The 27137-nt window shown below is 39.7% G+C and overlaps 1 protein-coding gene across 2 annotated transcripts in view; it reads right to left on the reverse strand.

Moving 5' to 3' along the window:
• SPIRE1 (spire type actin nucleation factor 1) overlaps positions 1-23177 on the reverse strand; it is a 326738-nt gene extending 303561 nt beyond the window's left edge. For both annotated transcript variants that reach the window (XM_090285845.1, XM_090285844.1), the window contains exon 1: positions 22754-23177. In XM_090285845.1, coding sequence (XP_090141971.1) covers positions 22754-23093 — 340 coding nt within the window. In that variant the 5' untranslated portion in view covers positions 23094-23177. The remainder of the gene's footprint in view (positions 1-22753) is intronic.
• Between the last annotated feature and the right edge of the window lie 3960 nt (positions 23178-27137).

Below are 27137 nucleotides of genomic sequence, written 5' to 3' on the forward strand. Positions count from 1 at the left end.
CCTTCACCAGATTAGGGAAGTTTTTGGTCATTGTTTCTTCAAATAGGTTCTTGATCCCTTGCTCTCTCTCTTATCCTTCTGGTAGTCCCATGATGTAGATGTTGTCACACTTCATGTTGTCCCAAAGGTTTCTTAAGCTCTCATTTTTTAAAACTCCTTTTTCTTTTTCTGCTGTACTTGGGTGTTTTTTTATACCTTATCTTCCAAATCACTGATTTGACAGGGAGAAAATTGGGATGGCTGTAACTGAACAACAATCGTCGGCGGCGGCGGCAGCCATCCGTCTCGAGAGACAATGGTGTAGCTTCTTAAGAGTCTATCTGCACCGCCGAGAATGGCTGTGCAGTCCAACTCGGGAGTGACACGGTATCTGTCTCCTCCCGTGTTGAATCGACATCTTACGATGACGCTGGAGTGTCCTCTCCAGTGAAGCTGAAGCTACAGAGCCTGGGTAGGGTGATATGGAGGGTCTGCTGTTGCCCATGCAGCAGACCCCCCCTCTCTTCGCAGCTGAAGGGTCCAAGGGAAAGACGGAGTCAATACAGCTTGGCTTCAGGTGCGCCGCAGGAGTTGCCGGTGTTGACTACAACATCAAACCGCCTTAGGGACTCCGGCTCCGGATTTTCTGTCGGGGTTTACTCCCTTAGCCTTTCCCCTGAAGAGGTATGCCGCAAGGCAGCGGAGGTTTTTTGGAGTCAGAGTTTTCCTTCTCTGATGTGCCCTGACTGGAAGATCGAACCAGCGACAGCTCGCAGGCCGACGCTCAATCCACTGAGCCAAACCAGCCAGGGCTTACTGAACAACAATAAGATAAATAAATAGATAAAATTGCTGATTCTATTCTCTGCTTCATCTAACCTGTTTATTCCTTCCAATGTATTATTTATTTGAGATACAGCATTCTGTATTTCTGGCTGGTTCTTTTTTATGGTTTCTATGTCTTTTTTCCTGCTGTTGAGGATCCTTATAATAATTACTTTAAATTCTATCTGATAAATTACTTGCTTCCATTTCATCCCTTGTTCTTTCTTTTGGGGCCTGTTTCCTTGTTTTCCCATTTTGGCTTCCTCTTTGTGTTTGTTTCTATGTAACAGGTAGATATGCAAGACTCTGGTGCAGGCCTAAGTCAAATTCTGCCTGTGACTGGCCCTGAGCAACCTGTTTTGAGCTATTTATGATCCACAGTTTGTGGCTCCCTCTGCTGGGCCTAGATTTGTGCATAAAGAACCAGGCAGTGCAACAAGGCCAGCTTTTATCATCACCAGGCCTGGGGGAATCTGCCACTGCCTGCAGGTTTTCTGTAGAGTTAATCAGTGAATGTCTTCCAGCTGTACTTGTCAGCAGCAGGGCTTAAGACCCACAGGGTTGGGCAGAGTAATTCCTGCAGGCAGAGCTATTGTTTCCCTTCAGACTGATGTCTCTTGGAGAAGAGTGCTCTGCCTGAGAAAAATGGCTTCTGCAGTATGGGGAATGTCTCAGCACAGGGATCCTGGCAGCTGTTCCTTCAGTTCTCTCCCGTGAGTCACCAACCCCAGACTCCCCTCAAGCATCTCTAGTCCACTCTGCCCTTCCTCTGCCAGCGCCCAGCATAAGTGGCTACAAACAAAATTTTGTGCATTGGTTCTTTAAGAGGTTCCCTGAGTCTCTAGCTGTCTCTCCCTGGCAGACAGAAAACCTGCTGCTTTTCACAGTCATATGTTATTTGGGTTCCTTCCCCAGTTCTGGTGCTGTAGGTTGGGGGACCCAGCTTGGGATTTAGACCCCACACTTATCAGGGGGTACCCTCTGGCCACTGAAATATCCTTTCAGCACTTCAGCTTCCCATGGAAGCTCTGACAGCCCTCTGGTGCATCCTCTGCACTACCTACCCGTCTCGTTGTGGTGATGTGGCTTCTTCCATCTGTCTGTGGAAAGCTTCTCCTCAGCTAGTGTTCAGTTGGTTATTCAGGATGATTTTTAAATAATTTAGTTGTAATTCTAGTTTGGTACTGGGAGGAGGTTAGTGCAGCTTCCACTTACTTACTCCTCCTGCAACTTGGGTCTGATTCTCAGGTAGGCACTTCTAATTATAATCGTTAGGCACTGAAGTGTGGTCTGTGCTGATTACTGGTAACCTGGGTCAGTGTCATTTTATTTCTCAGACTGCATCTTCCCCAACTTCAGTTAGTGTCAAAGATCCTTGAAGACTCTTAAAAGCTAAGTCACCCTTATTCTAACATTTCCTCCACATTCCTACTGACTTCATTCAGACCTCCATCATCTCCTGGGTGAACAACCATAACACTCCTGACTGGTTTGGCAACTAATGATAGTATGAAATGCTTATGGTGTCTTTGCCCTCCTTTTACCCAGTTCAATCCATATTCTACAAAGCTCCCACAATTCTTTCTAAAAAGAGGAATGCTTACATCATTTCCCTGCTAAAATCCTTACACGGCTCTCTACCGCCTATACAGACTATAAATACAAGCTCAGTGGTGTGGCACAAAAAAGTCCTTTACAACCTGATCCTCACCAATATACCTCACCAGCCTGTCTCATTCTCCACCACTCCCACGCACCTCCTATGCTCCAGGTGCAGTGGATTCCCACTGAAGAGAAGACAAACAGGCTTAACCTCATATGCCAACTCCAAATAATTGGTAGTGGCTACCTGAATCACCCTGTTAAGAACTCTGAAGCTGCTCATAAATTCAGTAGTTAAAATTCAACAACTGATTAAGCAGTGTCTGCTTTTGATATGGGGAAGTGGGTGTTGTTGCCGTACTACATGTACTTCTGTTCTTTGAATAGTTCTTCATTTCTAAATCCTTGTTCTTACTGTTGCTTCTATCTAACATGCCCTTCTCTTTTTATCCCACTGCTCGTCCTTCAAAACCTGCAGAAAATAGATCTTCTCTGTGAAACCTCCTGACACCACATCAAGCAAAGTAAGTCACACTCTCCCCTGGGCTCACATAGTCTTCTGTATATGTCTATTATTTTGGAATAATAAGAAGAAGAAGAACACTGTAAGTGTTAGTTTATGCACCAGTGATCTTCTTGAAAGTATGAGTGCACTTTACTTCTTTTTTTTTTTTTTATCTTCAATAACTAGTATAGTACACTTAGAAGGCATTCAAATACTGGTGAAATCAATAAATGAAATTGTGTAACAGCTGATTCCTCTAAAGTGGGATTTTCACTAAAATCTAGGAAAACATGGCCAAGGTGACTGTGCCACTAATATATCTATCTATCTATATATCTATATATAGATAAATAGATAGATAGATACATCCACACACACAAGATAGTAAGAAAGTGTATACTAGATAGGAATTTGACTTCTGACTGGCAGAAGAGAAAGTGAGAAATAAAAGGGAGAAAGACAACAGACCCACTTTTTGTAAAAAATGCATTAGCACAGTAGCATGTTATTTGAAATGGCTAAAAACTCCAAACAATTGATATGTCCAAAAACAGAAGAATCCATTTTGGTAAAGAAACCAGACACAAAAAACACATAATGTAAGGCTCCATACATAGAAAGTTCACAAACAAGTAAGCCCAACGTATGATAATAAACACTAAGATCATTATTATATGTACAAAGTCTGGGGTACTTGGAATATTCTTCTGTTCTTAATCAGGTTGGTGCTTACTTACATGGTTATGTCACTGATGATTTGTGCACTTTTCTGTATAAATGCTGAACATCAAGAAAGATTTGTAGAAAAAACCCAAGAAAATAATTTTTGAGAGGGAAATCTCAGAAGAAATTAGATTTTTAGACAGAAGAAAAACATCCAATGATTTAATTATCTTCATATAAACACACACACACACCAAAAAGTCTTCCTTTGATCGTATTGCAAGCAGGGTCACTTTTTATAACACATTACTATAAAAACAGGTTCCTAAGATCTTGTAAAATAGTTGACTTCTGAACTCAATGTAAGTATTAAAATGCTAGCATGTATGTTACATATTCCAAGTACAAAAAAAATAAAAGTTTAACTGCTCACTGGAAAAAAAAAAAAAAAAGTCTTCCAGAGACACACTTCATTACCAGCCTATCATCACTAAAACAAAAAATATCTATTGAACTTCTTCTGCAACAAGATGATATGTGCTTAAATTGTGTAATTTGGTGTGACATTTCCTTAATGTATTTTCTTTGTATAATGAGGGTCATGCAAACAGCAAAACAAAAGAGGGTTCCATGGACTATCCATAAAATATTAAAAAATCATTACAATGCCAGTTAGGCATTGATCTAAAAACAGCAAACGCTGGACCAGATAAGTGCAATAAATTCAATGCAGGAAAAATCAAATCTTGCCTCACCTTGACCCTCTTATACTACCACTCAAAAGTAACTTTATGGAAGTTAGAAATAGGGAAAATATCACCGCTTTTCCCATTAATTTGCATTGCTTTATATATATATATATATATCACTATTTTCTGGTCCCTAAAGTAATCTTGATGCTATGGAACAATATGAAATACTTAGCCAAGACCGAAAATCATCTGCCCAATGATACTTGATTTTCATCTTTTGTTTGTTTGGTCAAGACATTTTTGAGTATATCACAAATAGTATATTTTATCCACGTTACACTTCAGAGAAGTAATGAAAAGGCATGTTTCCAAAATGAGGAACTATCTCAAATGTGGTTGATTGCCAACACTCTGAATGGTTTAGGGACACCTGTAGCCCAAAGTACCCATAACTATCTGTAAGACGGAGGCCAATGATTGCAAGATGGAGAGCAATGATTACAAGCTTTGTCTCAAACCAACTCTTGACCATCCCCTTAACTCGGTCAACTATTACTAGACAGACCCCAGGTCACATTTCAATGACCTCTCCTCAGCTCCAGTATATCTAAGTTGATATCCCAATATAGGCTCCTTTGGCTTCAGTTCCCAGAGATGTCTCCCTTCTGATAAACAACTTGCACAGACTGCTCTTTCTGAGCCTCCCTATTCAACTTTGCTCTACGGTATTCAACAAATAACTGATGAGCGAATGAATGAATGTAAAAGCAAGATTCCAGAAAGAGATACTTCCCAAATCTAACAAAGTATGAACATCAAAAATAACTAAACCTTTTAACATTTCAATCCTTCTATATTAAAGCCAAAATCCCAATAGCGACAAGCATACCTCGTGCTGAGCTCCTTGGAAAGATGTCTGATTCTAGGGCTGGGGCAGAAAATACACATGATAAGCCCTGAAGCATCCTGTAGTGTCAGAAAACAAGGAGGGGCTCAAAAACACAAAGAGATGACTGCATGTCAAAGGAACACAGGAGCCAACCTGAAGGCACTTTCAATGGCCATAACTAGAACAATGTGAGAAAAAAATAAGTAACAATGTAATGAAAAACAACTGAAGTATAAAATATATGTGAGTTCAAACTGATATAAATAAATGATTGACTAAATAAGGAAATGGGGAAGAAGAGACAAATCTTTCAAATATTAAGTAGATATTCATCCCTCCAGCAGAAGGTCCCCTCCTTGAATGCAGGCTGGACTTAGAGACTCCTTTTCAAGTAATAAATAATAGAAAAGTAAAAACAGTAACTCTTTAGTGGAGAAACCTGGCAAACAAGGTTAACATCACCAGTGGTTTTGTGTGGATATCATGTGCTCCAAATCAATGTGATGAGAGGAGCCCTTCCCCTTCCTGGTATTTCTTCACTCAAATGCATAACACCAGTGTAGTCAGGAACACATCAGGCAAGCATAAATGGAAGAACAGTCTACAAAACCCCTGACTCAGTACTCCTCAAGGCTGCCAAGGTCACGGACAGTCTTGAGAAACTGCCACAGACCAGAAGAGACTAAGGAGACATGATGACTAAATGCAATATGATCTTGGTCAGGTGGCTCAGTTGAACATTGTGAGGTTTGATCAGGGCACCTACCTGGGTTGCAGGTTCAATCACCAATTTGGAGCATGTCGAGAGGCAAACTGATCAATGTTTTTCTCTCACACTGATGTTTTCTCCTTTCTCCCCACACCCCCTACCCTACTACCTCTCTTTCTAAAATCAGTAAAATATATCCTCGGGTAAGGATTTTAAAAAATTAAATGCAATATGGTATCCTGGATGGGATTCCGGAACAGAAAAAGGATGGTAATAAATAAATAAAAAATAGACAGGATCTGACGCCACCAGGGGCAGATCCAGGAAGTGCAGATCATTCTAAGAAGCACCAACAAACAATAGGAGTCACAAAAATGGGGAGACAGAGAAACAACCCCCCATCGAAAGGAAAGGTAGAGTCCCCAGAAAGAGTGCTAAATGAAATAGAGGGGAGCAAACTATCAGATATGGAATTGAAAGCACGGATTATGGAGAAGCTCAATGAGCTCAGCGGAAACTACAAAGAACTCCAGAAAAACTACAGTGAACTCCAGAAGAACTATAAGGAACTTACTGAGAATTATACCAGCATCAAAAAGGACATGGAAGCTATCAATAAGAGCCAGGAGGAAATGAAGAATACGATCTCTGAATTGAAGAACACAGTAGAAGGAATTAAAAACAGGCTAGAGGAAGCAGAAGATCGGATCAGCGAGCTGGAGGACAATGTAGACAAAAACTCACAGACAGTGCAACGAAACGAAAAAAGACTGAACAAGACTGAAGAGGCTCTAAGACAGCTGCAGGACAACATGAAATGTAATAATATCTGTATCATAGGAATTCCAGAAGGAGAAGAAGAGGAGCAAAGGATAGAAAACCTCTTTGAAAAACTAATGACAGAAAACTTCCCTAACATGAAGAGAGAAAGAATCATGCAAGTCCAGGAAGCACAGAGGGTCCCAATGAAGATGAACCCCAACAGGCCCACTTCAAGACACATCATAATTAAAATGCCAACATTCAAAGACAAAGAGAGAATCCTAAAAGCAGCAAGAGAGAAACAACTAATAACATACAAGGGAGCTCCAATAAGGCTATCATCAGATTTCTCAGCAGAAACACTACAAGCCAGAAGGGAATGGCAAAATATATTCCAAGTAATGAAAAACAAAGGCCTACAACCAAGAATACTCTACCCAGCAAGGCTCTCATTCAAAATGGAAGGTGAAATAAGGAGTTTCCAAGACAAAAGAAGGCTAAAAGAATACATCTCCACCAAACCAGCACTGCAAGAGACGCTAAAGGGTCTGCTTTAAGAAGATGAAGAAACAGAGAGAGACAGAGAGGAACAGGAGTACAAAGGGGGGAAATGACAATGAATAAGTACTGAAAGAAAGAAGGAACTTCTACCATTTACAACAACATGATTGGAACTAGAGAGAATTATGCTTAGCAAAATAAGCCAGGCAACAAAAGAAAATTACCTTATGCTATCACCTGTTAAAGGAAACTAATGAACACAAACAAATGAACAAAATTGAACCAGAGGTATGTAAACAAGGAATAAACTAACAGTAACAAAGGGGGAGATGGGAGGGAGAGAAGGGGGTAAGAAGGGGAAGGGTCTAGTCAAAGAACATGTGTAAATGACCCATGGACACGGACAACTGGGTGGAGACTGAATGTGGAAGAAGGGAGGGCAGGGTGCAGGGAAGCAAGAGGGGGAAAAAAGTGAGACAACTGTAATGGAAAAACAAACAGAAAAATTTTTAGTGTGGGGAAAAAATAAAAATATAAAGAACAGAAATGCAAGTTCAGTGAATATTAGAAGGACAAGGATTTTCCTTCACACTGTATATATTTTCTCCCTATCGGATCCCTCCAGAATTTGGCATTCTAAAGAAGTAAGTAATGACCTAAGTTTCTTTGCATAAAACTAATAAGACCAGTTGTTAATAGAGGTTTTTTGTTGTTTTTTTTAACTAAGACTTTGAATGGAATGTCATGCCTAAAGGAGACATGCTTGGGCTTTGGTTGTTACCAAAAAGCCCTGAGCAACTGGAACTGACTTTCAAAGGTAATAAAAGTCCACGAGATAAAAGGCCTGGTACCTTGGATGGATAAGCGGTCCATAGCAATCTTTCCAGGGAAGGAATGAAGGTTGTTTTCCTGAAAGATGGCTAGAAGGGACCTTAAGGCACAATGGAAAACCAGGAGGACCTGGAAAAGACAGGTGTTTACAGGCAAGGCTGAATGCCAGGTATGTGGCTCAGCTTCTGTGCCCTGAAGGGCAGACTGAAGGTCACCCTAAATGTTCCTTGTGTAAGGTCCAGCAAAGCAGAACTAAAGATCATAAGTGATCATTTTCTGCTCTTGTTGTGTTTATGCAAATGAACAGGATAAATTAAAAATGAACTTAATGCAGTCCCTTTAATGACAAGGAGGGTAATCTTAGGGAGAAAAATCACGATTCAAGGAAGATCACAATGCCCAGTGGTAGACTATAAAGTAGTGCAGCTAATCATCTTTAAAGTTTCTTTTCATTTAAAATTTGTTTTCATTTGAAAGTTAAACTATGTCTGTGGCATCATCAAAGATGTTTAATTTACAGGCAAGAAGAATGTCAAATGCCTTGCAACTGGATGTCTTTCCGATAAGACAGTCCTACAGATTTAGAGACTTGTATGTGGGTTATGTTACATAAATTAACATGTGTTTTCTGTTTTCAAAGGGCATAAGCCTACGATCTCATTACCTGAGTGATTGTCTGTACGTATAGGCCTCACTTAATCCTGTCTGCATTGCTGCCTCCTGAGACTCAATGGTTTGGCTGAACTAAGTGGTTGGGTTGGTGAAGAACGGGATGGTCTGTGGGCTTCACTTTAAAACTGGTTTCTCTTTTCTATCCTAATGACAGAAAGGGCCCTGAGGCCTGAGAGGGGGGAAACCTAAAATATTTCCCTCAGTCCAAACTAAGTATAACGGGCAAAAGGGTTTTGGACAGGGGAGATGTACCTGGCATACCTCCCTCCAAAGAAGCCCTTCTTTTCCCTAATGTGGGACATTGAAAAATTAATACCTGTCTTTTGTCATCTAGTGGTTACGGATTGAATGATGTCCTTTAACCCTGTTGCCCCCAGAATACAACAAGGATGCCAGCCTGTTAAACCAAGCATGCCGTTGTCCAGAGACAGCCAACCAACCTGGAGTCTGCACGATCCTTCCCCTTGTGGGAAGGCCACCCTCCCCTCCACACCCCCACTCTTATTAGAGATTTCTTGACCGAAGGGTAGGTAGGACGACAACCATGTCCAGCTTGAAGCAGCTAGAGGAGCTCAAGACCTTTGTCCGTTGTCCTTTACAAGATTGTAAAGGGTCTTAAGTCTGAGAGGGAGGGATTGTTATTTTTTATTGTTAAAATATTTAACTAATTATTTTAAAAAAGAAAGAAGAATATATGAAAGGGTGAGGCGGGAGAGCTTGTATGTACGACCCATGGGCATGGACTTGGGGAGGGGATTGTTGGGAAAGGAGGGTGCTGGGTGGAGGGGAGCAAAGGGGAAAAAATTGGAACTATTGTAACAATATAATCAATAAAATATACTTAAAAATAAATAAATAAAATAAATTTAAAAACATAGGGAAATAAGTCTGCAGTTTAATTAATAGCAATTAATAGTAACTAAACTGCAGTTCGGTGCCAAGATTGGCTTCTCTGTTTAGACAAGTATACCACAGTAGTGTAAGATGCTAACATTAGGGGAACTGGATAAGAGGTACACATGAATTCTCTGTATATCTCTGCAACTTTTCTATAAATCTAAAATTATCTCAAAATAAAAAGCTTATCAAAAAAAAAAAAACACTACACTTGGCAACAGGCAATATTTTCCTCATAATTTTAAACAAATACCTGGGAGAAGACAGTTTCCTTTTTTCTACTTGGCCAACAGGGAGCAAATAAACATAATATAGCTCCAATGATACTACTATAAAAGTGGAATGGAATCCGTTGCCATTTTATAGAACCTATGATGCAGGAAAGTGATTCTGACCTTACAAATACAACTAGGAGAGTATGATTAATCATTTCTTATCAACATAGTCCCTGGTAGATCAATGATTTTTTTCTTCTAAAGTGAAGTCAAAACTCTTACTGAGACTATTGGTTTCCCAAGAGAGCCTCAACTTACTTTAAGTACCAGTATTTGTATATGACTAAGTTCTTTCCACTTGCTTTCCTTTGAAGGAGACAGAATGCAGATTAAAATCCACAAACGCATTATTCCAAAATTTCCCCCCAAAAAATGTCTGTGGCCACTCCCACATAACCCAAGGGGAAATATGTTGGAGAGTAAATTGGAGTTAAAAGTGATAGCAATTTGAGCTAATTATGACTAAAATATCTTACTTTTGCAAATTACCACCTGAACATATTATTAAAGCCCCTCCTAGGAGCCTAGAAGGGGCCTGTATAAATGAGTGGGTTTAAAGTTGAAGCTGCATTAGCTTCATGGTAAATTGACCACTGTGTTTATGTTTTATTTTATCTTCTTTAATGACTAGAACTATGAGTATTTATGTTTACAACAACCATGGAAATTTGAACACTGCTTGCATCTAGGAGGAACTCAATGCATATTTTTAAAATTTAATTAACCCCACATATTTGGACATATTGTTCAAACGGAATAATTCTTACCTTTTACTATAATTGATAAGGCATTTCATCAACCCCTAATACTGTCATTCACTCTCAACCTCTACCTTAAACACATATACATATACTTCAAGAATTCCTTTCATTTAATGGTTCGGATGCAAATACTCAATAAATATATCAAGTAAGAACCAAAAATAATGTTTTTAAACATGTTTCCACTATTTCAACCCTCTCCACAAATATTATCTCTTTAAAAGCAAATAGTATATTATTCCAAAACCATTTCTCCCAATTAGCATGAACCTGAGAAGTTTGACTGATCATATCCTCTTTTCAAATCCCAAAGTCCGACTGTTCCCTATACCAAGGGACCCCTTTCTTTATTAGTATCCATGCAGGCTTTCATCATTCCTTCTAGGAATACCTGTCACCAATCTTAAGATTAGCTGAAATCAAGATGTGATCATAATTTTTAAAATGTTCTTTATACATCCAAAGTTAAAGGTACATCAAAAATTTTAAAACCAAAATCTGAAAAAAGTTATTTTTGTCCAATAGGTATTTAAGGCCTAAGAGGCTGCTGAGACCATGCAATGATTCTAATACTACTGTTATTAATATGAATTCTTTGTGGCATCTCAGAAAAAAAACGTATTCTAATCTTGTGAAGATCTGGAATACAACCTAAATTCCATTAATGACTACTTTCTAAAGAATGTGTATACTAAAATGTGTTCTAAATGCCAGTACACTGGTGAAAAACAAGCAAGTTGTATTTCAAGAGTCTGAATGTCTTTAACTCATTATTAATGGTGTAACAGTGTAAACTTCACCTTTTGTGAAAACCTGTATATAATAAACTTTTACCAAATATAGTTGTATGACTAAGAGTACATAAACAATGGGGAAATAAAAATTTTAAGAATCATAAGCACTTTTGATTCTAAGCAACATATCCTCCTGTCATTTCAGAAATACTTCATAAAACATACAGCCCATTGTAGAATCCTAATGCATAATTTAATCATTTTTACTCTTAAGATATCCCCTAAAGAACTAATTTTTCTTTTTATTTATCTCCTTCAGTCCTATATTACTCTGCTTTTATGGCCATGTTAGTATAGGGCTCTAAGCTGAATCTTAATGCTAAATAAAATTACTCATTCTTCATTGTTTTCTTCCAATATTGGTCTCATTTCCATGCCTCCCACACCTTTCATCATTTTTCTATTTTTTCTTATAACATATTTCTAATTTCTTAATTCAAACTGAATATGGATATTCTGGATGTATTAATAATGTTAAAAGTAAACAAGGACTGAAGTCAATCACTACTACATTAAATTCCCAAACAAGGCCAGAAAGTGTTTGAGGTCTTTTTTTTTTTTTTTTTTTTTTTGGGGGGGGACCACATAAATGGAGTTATACCACTGGTCCAGTGGTAGGGGTAAGAATCACTACTCTCACTCATTCAACTCAACAGCAGAGAGAGAAGTGGCAGCCAGCTGAAATATTCACTCACTTGAGGATTACAGGGAGGGTCCATTTCTCCACGCTGAACACAATCCTGAGCACAACCCACCATGTATTTGCTAGACGAGTGGCTTGCAACAGGTGATTATTTCGCCACCAGGCACATTTGACCATGTCTGGAGACTTTTTTTTTATTGCCACAATTAGAAAGATAGAGTGGATGGTTACTAGCATCTAGTAGGTAGAGACTAGGGATTCTTCTAAACGTCCTATGCAGTCACAGGACAGCCTCCACAACAAAGAATTATTCAGACAAAAATGTCAATAGTGTCAAAGCTAAGAAATTTTGACCTAGTAATTTGTCCCAAACAGCTGTACCAGGGCACAATGATGGTGTGAAAATAACTCAAAATTAGGGGAGGAAAGGAACTAAAACTTACTGAGTACCTGCTACATACCACGCGATGAGTTCATCACTTTACATACATCATCTCACTGAAACTTCTATCTCATGAAGAAAGTTATCTCATTTTACAGATGATAAGGCTGAACTTGAGGTCCCTCAACTAGGAAGGGAAGGAATTATGATCCCAATTCAAACAAAATGTTTCATTTCACAATATCACAAAGTATAGAGGTTAAAAGACCTGGATTTGACTCAGAGGTACCAGTATAAATTTGAGCAAATTACCCAATTTCCCTAAACCACCATTTAGAAAACAACTCAGAATAGTGTGTGAAAATAAATGGTTTTGATTGCCAATAGTATATAATCATGTTAAACGCCTTACAGTGAAAAAGAAAAGAATGGAGGTGTCACAATTACCATTTTTCCTTAAAAGCAGAATTTATACAACTATGCACAGACCAAATTAAACAATATTTTTAAGAATCAGGATCAAATGTTCAGAAGTTGTACTTTCCATAGCCATGCAACTACTATTAAAGCCTGGGAGGAAATAAACTAATACAAATAATATTTTTGTATGAACTCCTCAAATATTTTAAATCAATCAACCCTAAAATGCTGAAGACTATAACAACAACTTTTATTGGGGTCTTTCCACAATTGGTACCAGAGGTCATGAGATGTACTAAGGAGGAAGAAGACAGATTACAGGTCTATTATTGCTGGGGCAAGAAACAATTCTACTATTCTCTCCATAAAGATAGTATATTACGATAAAAGAGATCCAAGATGGCGGAGGAGTAAGTGGAAGCTACACTAACCTCCTCCCAGGACCAGTCTGGATTTACAACTTAATTTTGGAGAAATCATCTGGAATAACCAACGGAACACTAGCTGGAAAGAAGTCTTATAACCACGGAGAGACAGAAAAGGCCGCTACATCACAACGTGACCGGTAGGGAGTGCGGAGACGCGGAAGGGCTGGCTGGGCTCACACGGGTGGCTGCTGAAGGGAATGAGAAACAGCTCAGCAGCCGGGGATTCCCCCTGAGAAGGGCAGGGTCTAAACCCCCAGCTGGGCTTCCCAGCCTACAGCGACAGAGTGGAAAGTAAAATAGTATCAGCTGTGAAAAGCGAAAAGCCACAGGCTTTCTTGCTAGCCGGAGAGAAACAGCAGGAGAAAAAGAGCTCTTAAGTGGATCACATACGAAAATATTTTGGCCACCACTTACCCTGGGCTCAAGCAGAGGGAAGGCAGAGAGGACTGGAGACACTTGGGGAGAATTTGGCACGGTGGCTTTGAGGGGAGAACTGGAGGAACAGCTGACTGGGTCCCAGTGCTGACTCATCCCCAGTACTGCGGGTAGACCATTCCCCTCCAAGTGGCGTCAGCCTGAGGGGAAGCAAAAGCCCTGCCTACAGGAATTAAGCTGCCACACCCACAGTTCTTAAGCCTGACAGCTAATCACAGATTGAATAGATTAACAATCAAAGAAGACAGACAACAGCAGTAGATCCCTGGAAGTCTCCAACAGGCTGCCTAGGGCCAGACTGGTACATGATCTGACGCCACCAGAGGCAGATCCAGGAAGTGCAGATCATTCCAAGAAGCACCAACAAACAATAGGAGTCAAAAAAAATGGGGAGACAGAGAAACAACCTCCCATCAAAAGGAAAGGTAGAATCCCCAGAAAGAGTGCTAAATGAAATAGAGGGGAGCGAACTATCAGATATGGAATTCAAAACATGGATTATGGAGAAGCTGAATGAGCTCAGCGGAAACTTCAAAGAACTCCAGAAAAACTACAAGGAACTCACAGAAAATTACGTGAGCATGAAAAAGGACATAGAAGCTATCAATAAGAGCCAGGAGGAAATGAAAAATACGATCTCTGAATTGAAGAACACAGTAGAAGGAATTAAAAGCAGGCTAGAGGAAGCAGAAGATCGGATCAGCGAGCTGGAGGACAACCTACACAAAAACTCCCAGACAATGCAACAAAATGAAAAAAGACTGAACAAGACTGAAGAGGTTCTAAGACAGCTGCAGGACAACATGAAACGTAATAATATCCGTATCATAGGAATTCCAGAAGGAGAAGAAGAAGAGCAAGGGATAGAAAACCTCTTTGAAAAACTAATGACAGAAAACTTTCCTAACATGACGAGAGAAAGAGTCACGCAAGTCCAGGAAGCACAGAGGGTCCCAATGAAGATGAACCCCAACAGGCCCACCTCAAGACACATCATAATTAAAATGGCAACATTCAAAGACAAAGAGAGGATCCTAAAAGCAGCAAGAGAAAAACAACTAATAACATACAAGGGTACTCCAATAAGGCTATCATCAGATTTCTCAGCAGAAACACTACAAGCCAGAAGGGAATGGCAAAAAGTATTCCAAGCAATGAAAAACAAAGGCCTACAACCTAGAATACTATACCCAGCAAAGCTCTCATTCAAAATGGAGGGTGAAATAAGGAGCTTCCAAGACAAAAGGAGGCTAAAAGAATACATCTCCACCAAACCAGCAATGCAAGAGATGCTAAAAGGTCTGCTCTAAGAAGATAAAGAAACAGAGAGAGACAGAGAAGAACACGAGTACAAAGGGGAAAAATGACAATGAATAAGTACTTATCGGTAATAACCTTAAATGTAAATGGATTAAATGCTCCAATTAAAAGACATAGGGTAGCTGAATGGATTAGAAAGAATGACCCACATATATGCTGTCTACAAGAGACCCACCTTAGAACAAAAGATCTACACAGACTGAAAGTAAAGGGATGGAAAAATGTATTCCAAGCAAATGGACATGAAAAAAAAGCCGGGGTAGCAATACTTATATCAGACAAAACAGATTTCACAGCAAAGTCCATAAAAAGAGACAAAGAAGGGCATTTCATAATACTTAAGGGAAAAATCCATCAAGAAGATATAACCCTTATAAATATATATGCACCAAACTTAGGAGCACCCAAATATGTAAGGAAACTTTTGAAAGACTCCAAGAAAGATATAGACAACAACACACTCATAGTAGGGGACTTTAACACCCCATTGTCAACAATGGACAGATCTTCGAAGCAAAGAAACACCAAAGATATGGAGGCACTGAACAACACTCTAGATCAAATGGACTTAGTCGATATATATAGAAGTTTTCACCCCAAAGAAGCAAAATATACATACTTCTCAAGTGCACATGGAACATTTTCAAAGATAGACCACATAGTAGGACACAAAACAAGCCTTAACAAATTCAAGAAAATTGAAATTATATCAAGCATCTTCTCAGATCACAATGGCTTAAAATTGGAAATCAACCTCAAGGAAAAAACTCAAAAACATTCAAACTCATGGAGAATGAATAACATGCTATTAAATAATGAATGGGTTAACAATGACATCAAGGAAGAAATCAAAAAGTTTCTGGAAACTAATGATAATGAACACACAACAACCCAAAACCTATGGGATACAGCGAAAGCAGTCCTAAGAGGAAAGTTCATAGCAATACAGGCATACCTAAAAAAGCTAGAGGAATATCTAATAAAAAATTTAACCCTACAGCTACAAGATCTAGAGGAAGAACAACAAGCAAAGCCCAGATCAAGTAGAAGGAAGGAAATCATCAAGATCAGAGCAGAATTAAATGACATAGAGTCTAAACTAACAATTCAAAAGATCAACAAAAGTAGGAGCTGGTTCTTTGAAAAAATAAACAAAATTGACAAGCCTTTAAGCAGGCTCATCAAGAAAAAAAGAGAGAGGACCCAAATAAATAAAATCAGAAATGAAAGAGGAGAAATCACAACTGATACCACAGAAATACAAAGGATTATAAGAAATTATTATGAACAACTGTATGGCAAGAAATTTGACAACCTAGAGGAAATGGACAGATTCCTGGAAACCTATAGTCTTCCCAAACTGAATCAAGAAGAAGCAGAAAGTCTGAATAGACCAATAACAGCTAGTGAAATTGAAGCAGTAATCAAAAAACTCCCAGCACACAAAAGCCCTGGACCGGATGGCTTCACAAGTGAATTCTACAAAACATTTAGGAAAGAACTAACTCCTATCCTTCTCAGACTATTCCAAAAGATACAAGAAGAGGGAAGACTGCCAAACTCATTCTATGAAGCCAGTATAACCCTAATTCCAAAACCAGGTCAAGACACAACAAAGAAAGAAAACTACAGGCCAATATCGCTGATGAACATAGATGCTAAAATCCTCAACAAAATATTGGCAAACCAGATCCAGCAACACATTAGAAAGATCATACACCACGATCAAGTAGGATTCATCCCAGGGATGCAAGGATGGTTTAACATTCGTAAATCAATAAACGTAATACACCACATAAACAAAATGAAAGACAAAAACCACATGATAATATCAATAGATGCAGAAAAAGCATTTGATAAAGTACAACACCCATTTATGATAAAAACTCTCAGCAAAATGGGAATAGAGGGAGCATACCTCAACATAATAAAGGCCATATATGAGAAACCTGAAGCCAACATCATACTCAATGGGCAAAAACTGAGAGCATTCCCCCTGAGATCAGGAACAAGACAAGGATGTCCGCTCTCCCCACTCCTATTCAACATAGTCTTGGAAGTTCTAGCCACCGCAATCAGACAAGAAAGAGAAATAAAAGGCATCCAAATTGGAAAAGAGGAAGTAAAACCGTCATTATTTGCAGATGACATGATAGTGTACATAGAAAACCCTATAGACTCCACAAAAAAACTACTCGACCTAATAAGTGAATTCGGCAAAATAGCAGGATACAAAGTCAATATTAAGAAATCAAAGGCATTTTTATACACCAACAATAAAAACTCAGAGATAGAAACTGAAAGAAAAATTCAATTTACCATAGCAACAAGAAAAATAAAATACCTAGGAATAAACTTAACCAAGGAGGTAAAAGACCTGTACTCAGAAAACTACATAACATTGAAGAAAGAAATTAAAGAAGATACAAATAAATGGAAGCATATACCATGCTCATGGATGGGAAGAATCAACATCATTAAAATGTCCATACTACCCAAAGCAATTTATAGATTCAATGCAATCCCTATTAAAATACCAGCAACATATTTCACAGACCTAGAACAAATACTTCAAAAATTTATATGGAACCAAAAAAGAGCCCGAATAGCCACAGCAATTTTGAGGAAGAAGAACACAGTAGGAGGAATCACAATACCTGATATCAAACTATACTACAAGGCCACGGTAATCAAAACAGTCTGGTACTGGCATAAAAACAGACATATAGATCAATGGAACAGAATAGAGAGCCCAGAAATAAACCCAGGTTCATATGGTCAACTAATATTTGACAAAGGGGGAAAGAACATCAAATGGAGTGAAAAGAGCCTCTTCAACAAATGGTGTTGGGAGAACTGGACAGGGACATGCAAAAAAATGAAACTAGACCACCAACTTACACCATACACCAGAATAAACTCAAAATGGATCAAAGACTTAAATGTAAGCCGTGATACCATAAAAGTCCTAGAGGAAAAAATAGGCAGGAAAATTTCAGATATCCCACGTAGCAACATTTTCACTGATATATCTCCTAAGGCAAGGGAAATAAAGGAAAGAATAAACAAATGGGACTACATCAAACTAAAAAGTTTCTGCTCAGCTAAAGAAAACATCAGCAAGATGAAAAGGAAACCAACCATATGGGAAAATATATTCGCCAATGACATCTCAGACAAGGGATTGATCTCCAAAATATATAAAGAACTCATACGACTCAACACCAAGAAGACAGACAACCCAATTAAAAAATGGGCAAAGGACCTGAACAAACACTTCTCCAAAGAAGACATACAGAGGGCCCATAGACATATGAAAATATGCTCAACATCACTAGCCATCAGAGAGATGCAAATAAAAACCACAATGAGATACCACCTCACACCAGTCAGAATGGCCATAATCAACAAATCAACAAACAACTTGTGCTGGAGAGGATGCGGAGAAACGGGAACCCTGGTGCATTGCTGGTGGGAATGCAGACTGGTGCAGCCACTATGGAAAACAGTTTGGAATTTCCTCAAAAAACTAAAAATGGAACTGCCTTTTGAACCAGCAATTCCATTACTGGGATTATATCCGAAAAATCCTGAAACACCAATTCAAAAGAACCTATGCACTCCAATGTTCATAGCAGCACTATTTACAATAGCCAAGTGCTGGAAACAACCTAAATGCCCATCTGTAGATGAGTGGATCAAAAAACTGTGGTACATTTACACAATGGAGTTCTATGTAGCAGAAAGAAAGAAGGAACTTCTACCATTTGCAACAACATGGATGGAACTAGAGAGAATTATGCTTAGCGAAATAAGCCAGGCAACGAAAGAAAAATACGTTATGCTGTCACCTATTACAGGAAACTAATGAACAACACAAACAAATGAGCAAAATTGAACCAGTGGTATGTAAACAAGGAGTAGACTAACAGTAACAAGGGGGGAGGGGGGAGGGAGAAAAGGGGGTAAGAAGGGGAAGTGTAAAATCAAAGAACATGTATAAATGACCCACAGACATGGGCAACTGAGTGGGGACTGAATGTGGGGGAAGGGAGGGGCAGGATACAGGGAAGCAAGAGGGGGAAAAAAAAAAAAAAAGAGAGACAACTGTAATGGAAAAACAAACAAAAAAATTTTTTTTAGTGGGGGAAAATGAAAATATGAAGAATGGAAATGCCAGTTCAGTGAATATTAGGACAAAGATTTTCCTTCACGTTGTATATTTTTCTCCCTATTTGATCTCTCCAGAGTTTGGCATTCTAAACAAGTAAGTAATGACTTAAGTTTCTTTGCATAGACCTAATAAGACCAGTTGTTAATAGAGGTTCCTTTTTCTGAACAAGCCTTTGACTGGAATGTCAAGCCTAAAGGAGACATGCTTGGGCTCATGTTGTTACCAAAAAGCCCTAAGGAACTGGGAATGACTTTCAAAGGTAATAAAAGCCCACGAAATAAAAGGCCTGCTGCCATGGTTGGTTGTGCGGTCCACAGCAATCTCTCCAGGGAAGGAACGAAGGTTGTTTTCCTGAAAGATGGCTAGAAGGGACCTTAAGGCACAATGGAAAACCAGAAAGACTTGGAAAGGACAGGTGTGTACAGGCAAGGATGAATGCCAGGTATGTGGCCCAGCTTCTGTGCACTGAAGAGCAGACTGAGGGCCACCCTAAATGTTCCTTGGGTAAGTTCCAGCAAAACAGAACTAAAGATCATAAGTGATCATTTGCTGCTCTTGTTATGCTTATGCAAATGAACAGGATAAATTAAAAATGGACTTAATGTAGTCCCTTTAAAGACAAGGAGAGTAATCTTAGGGAGAAAAATCAGTATTCAAGGAAAATCACAATGATCAGTGGCAGACTGTAAAGTAGGGCAGCTAACCGTCTTCAAAGTTTCTTCTCATTTAAAAAATGGTTTCACTTGAAAATTAAACCATATCTGTGATATCACCAAAGAGATTCAAGTTGCAGGCAAGTAGAATGTCAAGTGCCTTGCAACTGGATGTCTTCCCAATAAGACAGTCTTACAGATTTAGAGACTTTTTTGTTGGTTATGTTACATAAATTAACATGTGTTTTCTGTTTTCAAAGGGCATAAGCCTATGACCGCATTACCTGAGTGATTGTCTGTACGCATAAGCCTCACTTAATCCTCTCTGCAGCGCTGCCTCCGGAGACTCAACAGTTTGGCTGAACTAAATGGCTGAGTTGGTGAAGAATGGGGTGGTCTGTGGGCTTCACTTTAAAACTGAATTCTCTTTTCTATCCTAATGGCTTGGACAGAAAGGGCCCAGAGGTCTGAGAGGGGGGGAACATAAACTATTTCCCTCAGCCCAAACTAAATAAAATGGGCAAAAGGGTTTTGGACAGGAGAGATGTGCCTAGCACACCTTCCTCCAAAGAAGCCCTTTTTTTTTTTTTTTTTTTTTCTCCTAATGTGGAACATTGAAAAATTAATCCCTGCCTTTTGCCACCTAGTAGTTATGGATTGAATGATGCTTTTTAACCCTTTTTGCCAAATCTGTTGCCCCCAGAACACAACAAGGATGCCAGCCTGCTAAACCAAGCACGCCGTTGTCCGGAGACAGCCAACTGACCTGGAGTCTGCATGATCCTTCCCCATGTGGGAAGGCCACCCTCCCCTCCACACCCCCACTCTTATTAGGGATTTCTGGACCCAAGGGTAGGTAGGACGACGACCATGTCCAGCTTGAAGCAGCTAGAGGAGCTTGAGACCTTCGCCCATTGTCCTTTACAAGATTACAAAGGGTCTTAATATCTGAGAGGGAGGGATAGTTATTTTTTACGAACCATGGGTATGGACTTGGGGGGGGATGCTGGGGGAGGGAGATACTGGGTGGAGGGGAGTAAAGGGGAAAAAATTGGAACTACTGTAACAGCACAATCAATAAAATATATTTAAAAAAAAATAAAAAAATAAAAAAAGATAGTATATTACATTGATGTCAGTATGTTATCATTCATATTAATGATGAAAAAAATTCAATATAAGGTTCTGATTTTAAAAAACAAAAACAAAACTAACACTGGAACCCAATAGTCTTTAACACCTAAACTAATAAGTCCACAAACATAATTTAAACTACTCTCTTCAGGGATTAAGTTCAAGACACAATGTAAACTGGGTTTGTTCCTTCCTGAAATCACCACTACCAATGCTGCATCTAAGAGCAGGTTGCAAACACTACTTCCCCCTTGAAACACTAGATCTTAAGAGAAAGCTTTGTTCTATTTTATAAATTCTCTTTCCATATCATATCAAAACATTGTAAATAAATTATAATCTCAAGTATTCCCCACTAACATAAGGTCCAAGTTTCAAGGTAATAAATACATCAAAAAACTAAAAGATGTTTAAAATAATTTCAAAAGAATCATAAAAACTGGGTTTAAATAAATAAAAATTATAAACTTTGTTTGCCTAACAATAAAAATAAATTAATAAGTGTTCTGGTGAAATTAAAAGAATTGAAAACATAATCTTGAATCTTCCTTATTTAATCAACTTAGATGAGAATTTTATTTTTTTTATTTTTTTAAATTCTTGTTTATTCTTTTACAGTTGTCCCAATTTTTCCCCCTTTGCCCTTCTCATTAAATATCACTTTACCAATTAGTTCTGAATTACTTCTTTCACCTTAAGCATTTTGACACTTCCCATCAGCTTCCTAAAAGTGAGGGTGGATTATTTTTCTGTTTCTAAGAGTTGCCTCTCAAAAGACTGAATTAATTAAAACTGATAGGAATATACTACTATCAACCCCCTCTTCATCATGAATAAATATGTGAGTAAGCCCCAACTATCTGTTCATGTGTAGGTGATAATCTGGAAGAACTTACATTAGACAATAATCTAAAATCTATTTTATTTATTTATCTGATATCCCGACAACTTTTCACTTTACAAGCCTAGTTTTTCATCACAACAAAATTTAATATACAGGTAAATAGTAGTTAATTCATAACTTTCAGGTGTTATAAAAATCAGTATCCCCTAAGAGAGAATAATTCTCCTCAGGGCTCAGATTTCTTTATATTTCCAAACCGAAAGAATACTGTTGCCAATTTTTTAAAAATACTATTAGTTGACTACTCATTCCAAAAGGTTTAATTTTCCTGACACGAGAATTAACTGACCTTGACAAGTTCTCACGTGAACCTTTTCTAGCACCTACCACATCACAAATACAACCACAAGTAAATAACTAAGGCATATATAGCTTATCAAAGGGACCCAACCCACACCATTTCCCAAAGAAGGCCGGGCGGCTATCCTTTGACAACCTGTGTACAATCACCAGCACCCTCCGCAGGTCCGCGGCCTTGCAGGGGGGCACAGGCCCAAGCCCGCCCAGACCCACTCGGTCGCCCTCCTCACAGCCCTTTTGTGCCGCTGCCCGCCCCCACCCTATTATCTGACCGACCTAGAGCTCACTCCCGGCACAGCGCAAGCACCGCCCTCCCCCGCGGGCCCCAAGCCCGGGTCTCCCAAGGGAGGGGGGGGAGAGCCTAGGCGGAAGGGCCTGGAGCAACTGGGGAAAAAGGGCCGCGGCAAGGGTCCTCCCGCGGGAGATGGGATGTTTGGGGGAGAATGGCAGGACTCGGGGACCCCGAGAGAAAATGAAACCGAGGCGGGGGTCCTCCCATAGGAGATGGGGAGTCACGGGGCGGATGGGCAGCGTCTCGGGACTGCGAAGGGAAAAGGAGACGGCTGCATGGGTCGACCAGAGGACCCAGGTCGGCTGCCTCACCCGCAGCAACTGTCGGCTCTTCAGCGTCGCCGGCCACGGGCGCCAGGGTGACGGCGCCGTCCCTCCAGACGCGGATCTGAGCGGCCGAGCGTACACGGCGGCAGGGCTGGCGGCTACCGGCGACCGCAGTGCGCAGAGAGCAACAGCACTGGTAGCACACGGCCCACGCCTGCTCCTCGTTGATGGGCTGGTTGTAGAGCCGCAGGATCTCCTCCAGGCTCAGCACGTCCTGCAAGCCCCCAGCTGCACCTGCGGCCTCTCCGGACACCGGCAGCCCCTCACCGCCCGCCGCCTCCGCCCACGGTTCCCCGCCGCCCGCCGGGCCGGCTGGCTGAGCCATCCCGCGGGTCGGCGCTGCCCTCCGCTGTGGCGCTGTGTGCCGGCGTCTCTTCAGCTCCAGAGCATCGTATTGGCGCGCCACCGCCACCGCCTCCTCATCCCCGGAACCGCCCCGCCCCACCCGGCCGCGCGCGCAGGCGCGCGCGCCGCGGAGGACCAGGCTGGGAACTAACTAGTCAAGGGCCTAGGGGGCTGGTGGGGAGAGGAGGGCCGCGAGGTCTCGAGAGCTGTCCAGACCAGGCCACCGCGATGGCGTCCACCGGCCTCTCCCTGCGTCCGCAGCGCGCTCTTCGCCGGGGTCGCGGAGCCTCTCCTCCAGCGGTGCTCGCAGTCAGGGGCTCCGGCAGACGCCGCATCACGGCCCTGATTGCATCCACCCGTCACTGCCCCAGCAGAGCGGGGACGTATATAGCCCTGACTCCCCTCGGGGCTGGTGTGCTGAAAGTGTAATTAAGGACTCAAACCCAGCCTGGAGTGATTTCCTAAGAAAATAAAGGTTTGTTAAACCGCCCGACCTGGAGCTACCCAGGCCAACCGCAGGACCTGCCCGGGGCCTCCGGCTGGGTGCCGGCCCCGAGCGCTTCCCTCAATTCTTGAGGAGATTGCTTCTGACCGGCCAACTCGGTACAGCCCAGCCGGGGCCTCACCGCCCTCATCCCTGTACTCTGCTCCTTTTCGGTAGCTATCACCAGCAACAAACAATATAATTAACTTCCATGCCTTGTTTATTGAACACCTCTTTCTCCACTCCCAACTTCAATGTAAGCTCCAGAAGGTCAGGGTTATTTATGGGTTTTGCTTACTGACTTCTCCTTGGGATATAAACATGTTGTAAATAATTTGCAAACGTCAGTATCGGCCTCCTTCCAGATTCATTTTGTAATGTTTGTACAACTCATTAACATAATAATGTGCGATGACCACAGTCATCACAGACCAGTTAACCCAGTCTGTTCATGCGATGTGGAAGTGATATCACAGTGGCGAAATTGAACTAAGGGCAATTAGCCATAATATGAAAAATACTCTCCAGCCTTGCTGAACTTCCTAAGTATGCAATAAAACATATACTTCTTAGGTAAGACAACCATTCGTTGGTAAATGAATTTAATTGGCAACAGTCCACTCTGAGGCTAGAGTGAGAACCTACAGAGTTGAAAGCATCACCCAAGTAAATTTATTCATAGTTGAGTACCAATAAATCTTTTAAAGGCAATTTTATGTTCAATACTAGATATTGTACATTCAACAATTGCATCTTGCAGTAGAAATTACAATGGTGTATTATTCATGCTTAAGATGCCATAATACGTACAGCAAGAGTGGGGAGAAAAAAAGAAAAAAAAAGGTATAAAAGAAGGGCAAGAAACTGAAAAAGGGAGAAAAAGGCTTCTCACTGAGCAACTTATTATAATTTCACTGCAAGAGATACAAAACAACCCCTTAAAGTAATATCACTTAGTTATGGATTCATAATCCTATCTATAAAAATGCACTATGACTGCCAAAGCCCTGAGAAGAAAAGGTCTAATTCCTTATGTGTTATAGATAGGAATGATAGATCTAGAATAGATCTATAAAACCTTTTGATTAAAAACATAGAAAAACATTCCCCCAAATTGCTATTTTAAAATGTTAGATCCTGTGTGAACTTTGAAAATAGAGGACTTTAAAATAGTTTCCAGTCTGCTTCTATGGACAACAACACCATCTTCTGGCCTCATGGGATATTGCTACCATGTTGCACTGATAACTACAGCCAAATATCAATTACATCTTTGTCCTTACCCCTCAAAATACAAGTTCGATGAATTAATTGACTGACATATCCATGAGACAGTCACTTGGTACTACTGGCATAGGGCAGCAAATAAGTCTCCAAGTAAAAATAGCAATGAAGGGAAGAAGGAAGGGAATGGAAGTGAAGAAACAAATCTAAACCTTAACTTTAAAATGCGGTGGGGGGTTTTCTCCTAAATACAAATTCATGAAAGCCCTTCTAATGTATACAACCTGCCTATGATTTAGTGCCATAGTATTTTTCTTCCCAAAATGTATTTATATTTTTAAAAACTCTCACTTACTGGGATGAGCACTTCACAAGTTATATGAATGTCTAATCACTACTTTGTACACATGAAACTAATATAACATTGAATGTCAATGATAATTGAAAAAGAAAAAAATTATCACTTAGAAAAAAAAGAAATCCTTTATTCTTTAAAACAATTCACAGCAGAATTTTTTTCTTTACTAAGTAAATTTCTTGCCTTTGTGAGTTTACATGGCATTAAGTTGAGGCAAGATGACAAATAGAGTATTATTTGATATTCCTTCTGCATGCAGAAAAAAATAAAAGGTGAATCTTAAAAATTATAGCTGTCTTCTGTTAAAAATCTAATTATTATATAACCTGAACACTTGATGTTCCTTTTTTACAAAGACAGCATAATTCTAGTAATCTTTGTATGATTATCATAACTTTGAAATTTTAATAAATTGCACCATCCATCATTACAGGACTCTTAGAACATGACTACTAACAACTCAAAGTCTATCAGAAATGGATGTATTTTTCAGGGGGTTCATGTACTACTGTGGAATAACTTGGCACCTTTCCATTTTCTCATTTTCAATTAAAAGGTTCAGGTATCTTTATGTACAGTATATTTTGTCCCAATTTCTGTCATTGATTCTATTTTTTTATTCTGTGGCATCACCACTTTTAATAATTGTTCTATATAGTTAAATGTCTGAACAATTCAAGTCAACATTTAAATATCCTTTTCAAAGTGCTATGAGATCTATGAAAAATGGTGGCATGCGTTACCATGATTTTAGTTTTCATTGATTTTGTTGTAGTTATTTAAAATAATGGAATCCTTAATATTTTTTTTTATATTTACTTGTCATTTTTGCAGAATAAACGTACTTCATGCTTCATATTCTGGACATGCTGGCTGAGCTGCTCTGAGTCTTTCAGGGAGCACGGCCTTCAGGGAACACAATCTGCCTATGCAGCCCAAGCTTATCCCAGACACTCCCAGACAATTGCTCCTAAGAGGCACATTCACCTAGAAAAGTGCACCAAAAAGGAAAAAATAGAACAGCATATTTTTTCAGTGTCATAACCTAAATAGTCATTGCCCACAATTATAATACCTTATAATTTTATAGTGATATTTTATACTTCCAAAGTGCTTTTCTCAGTTACACGGCTTGAAGGTCAGGTATTATTACCCCTATCTTACAAATTACAAAATACAGAACTAGTAAATGAAAGAGGTGGGACTGAAATCCAGGCCTCAGACCAGCTCAGTCCATTCTGTTAGAATCTCTCTCCAAACTTGTACAGAGCAAGAATAAAGTCCTCACACTTCATCCTTCAGCCCACTAAACAAGAGTGCATGACAAGCAGATGATTTAAAATTTGCACATACCAATATGATTGATTAAACTTTTGATATTTTAAACACTTTAAGTAAATGTTATGATGCCCCATATCCCTCAATTAGTCATTGTGAATTCATTGGCATTTAAGTTCCACCATAGCAGTCAACTCCTCATCAAGGCATTGTAAATTATCATTCCTCTAAGGTTAATTCCACAATAATCCTAAATGCAATTTGAAACTCATCTCTTATAATTCTGGTAATCAAACTGAATATTAACTTACAAATCTTTAAAATTAGTCATGAAAACTAGCATGTGACCTTATATAAAGAATGAGAAGGACATAGGCTAGATAAGAACCCCACAAAATTGGTTTCCTCTGGCCTATTAAACTTGGAAAGAATTAACTTTTTCCTTCCTCTGGCAAAGATACATTTATTGGAAAAAACATTAAAAATAACTATCAGTGCCCTTTTTTTAAGTTCTATTCTAAGCCAGTACTTTCCACATTTTCATTCTGTAACATTTAAGTTTATAAATTTACCTATGCTCCCTTGATGGTACCAAGTTACATATCCACCAATAAAAATTGAGGAAAAGTTAGAGAAACAAGGTAAAGAATATGAACAGTGTACTCATGAGGGACTCTGGA

The sequence above is a fragment of the Furipterus horrens genome, unplaced genomic scaffold (genome assembly GCF_987537825.1).
Source record: "Furipterus horrens unplaced genomic scaffold, mFurHor1.1.pri manual_scaffold_8, whole genome shotgun sequence".
Taxonomy (NCBI): Eukaryota; Metazoa; Chordata; class Mammalia; order Chiroptera; family Furipteridae; genus Furipterus; species Furipterus horrens.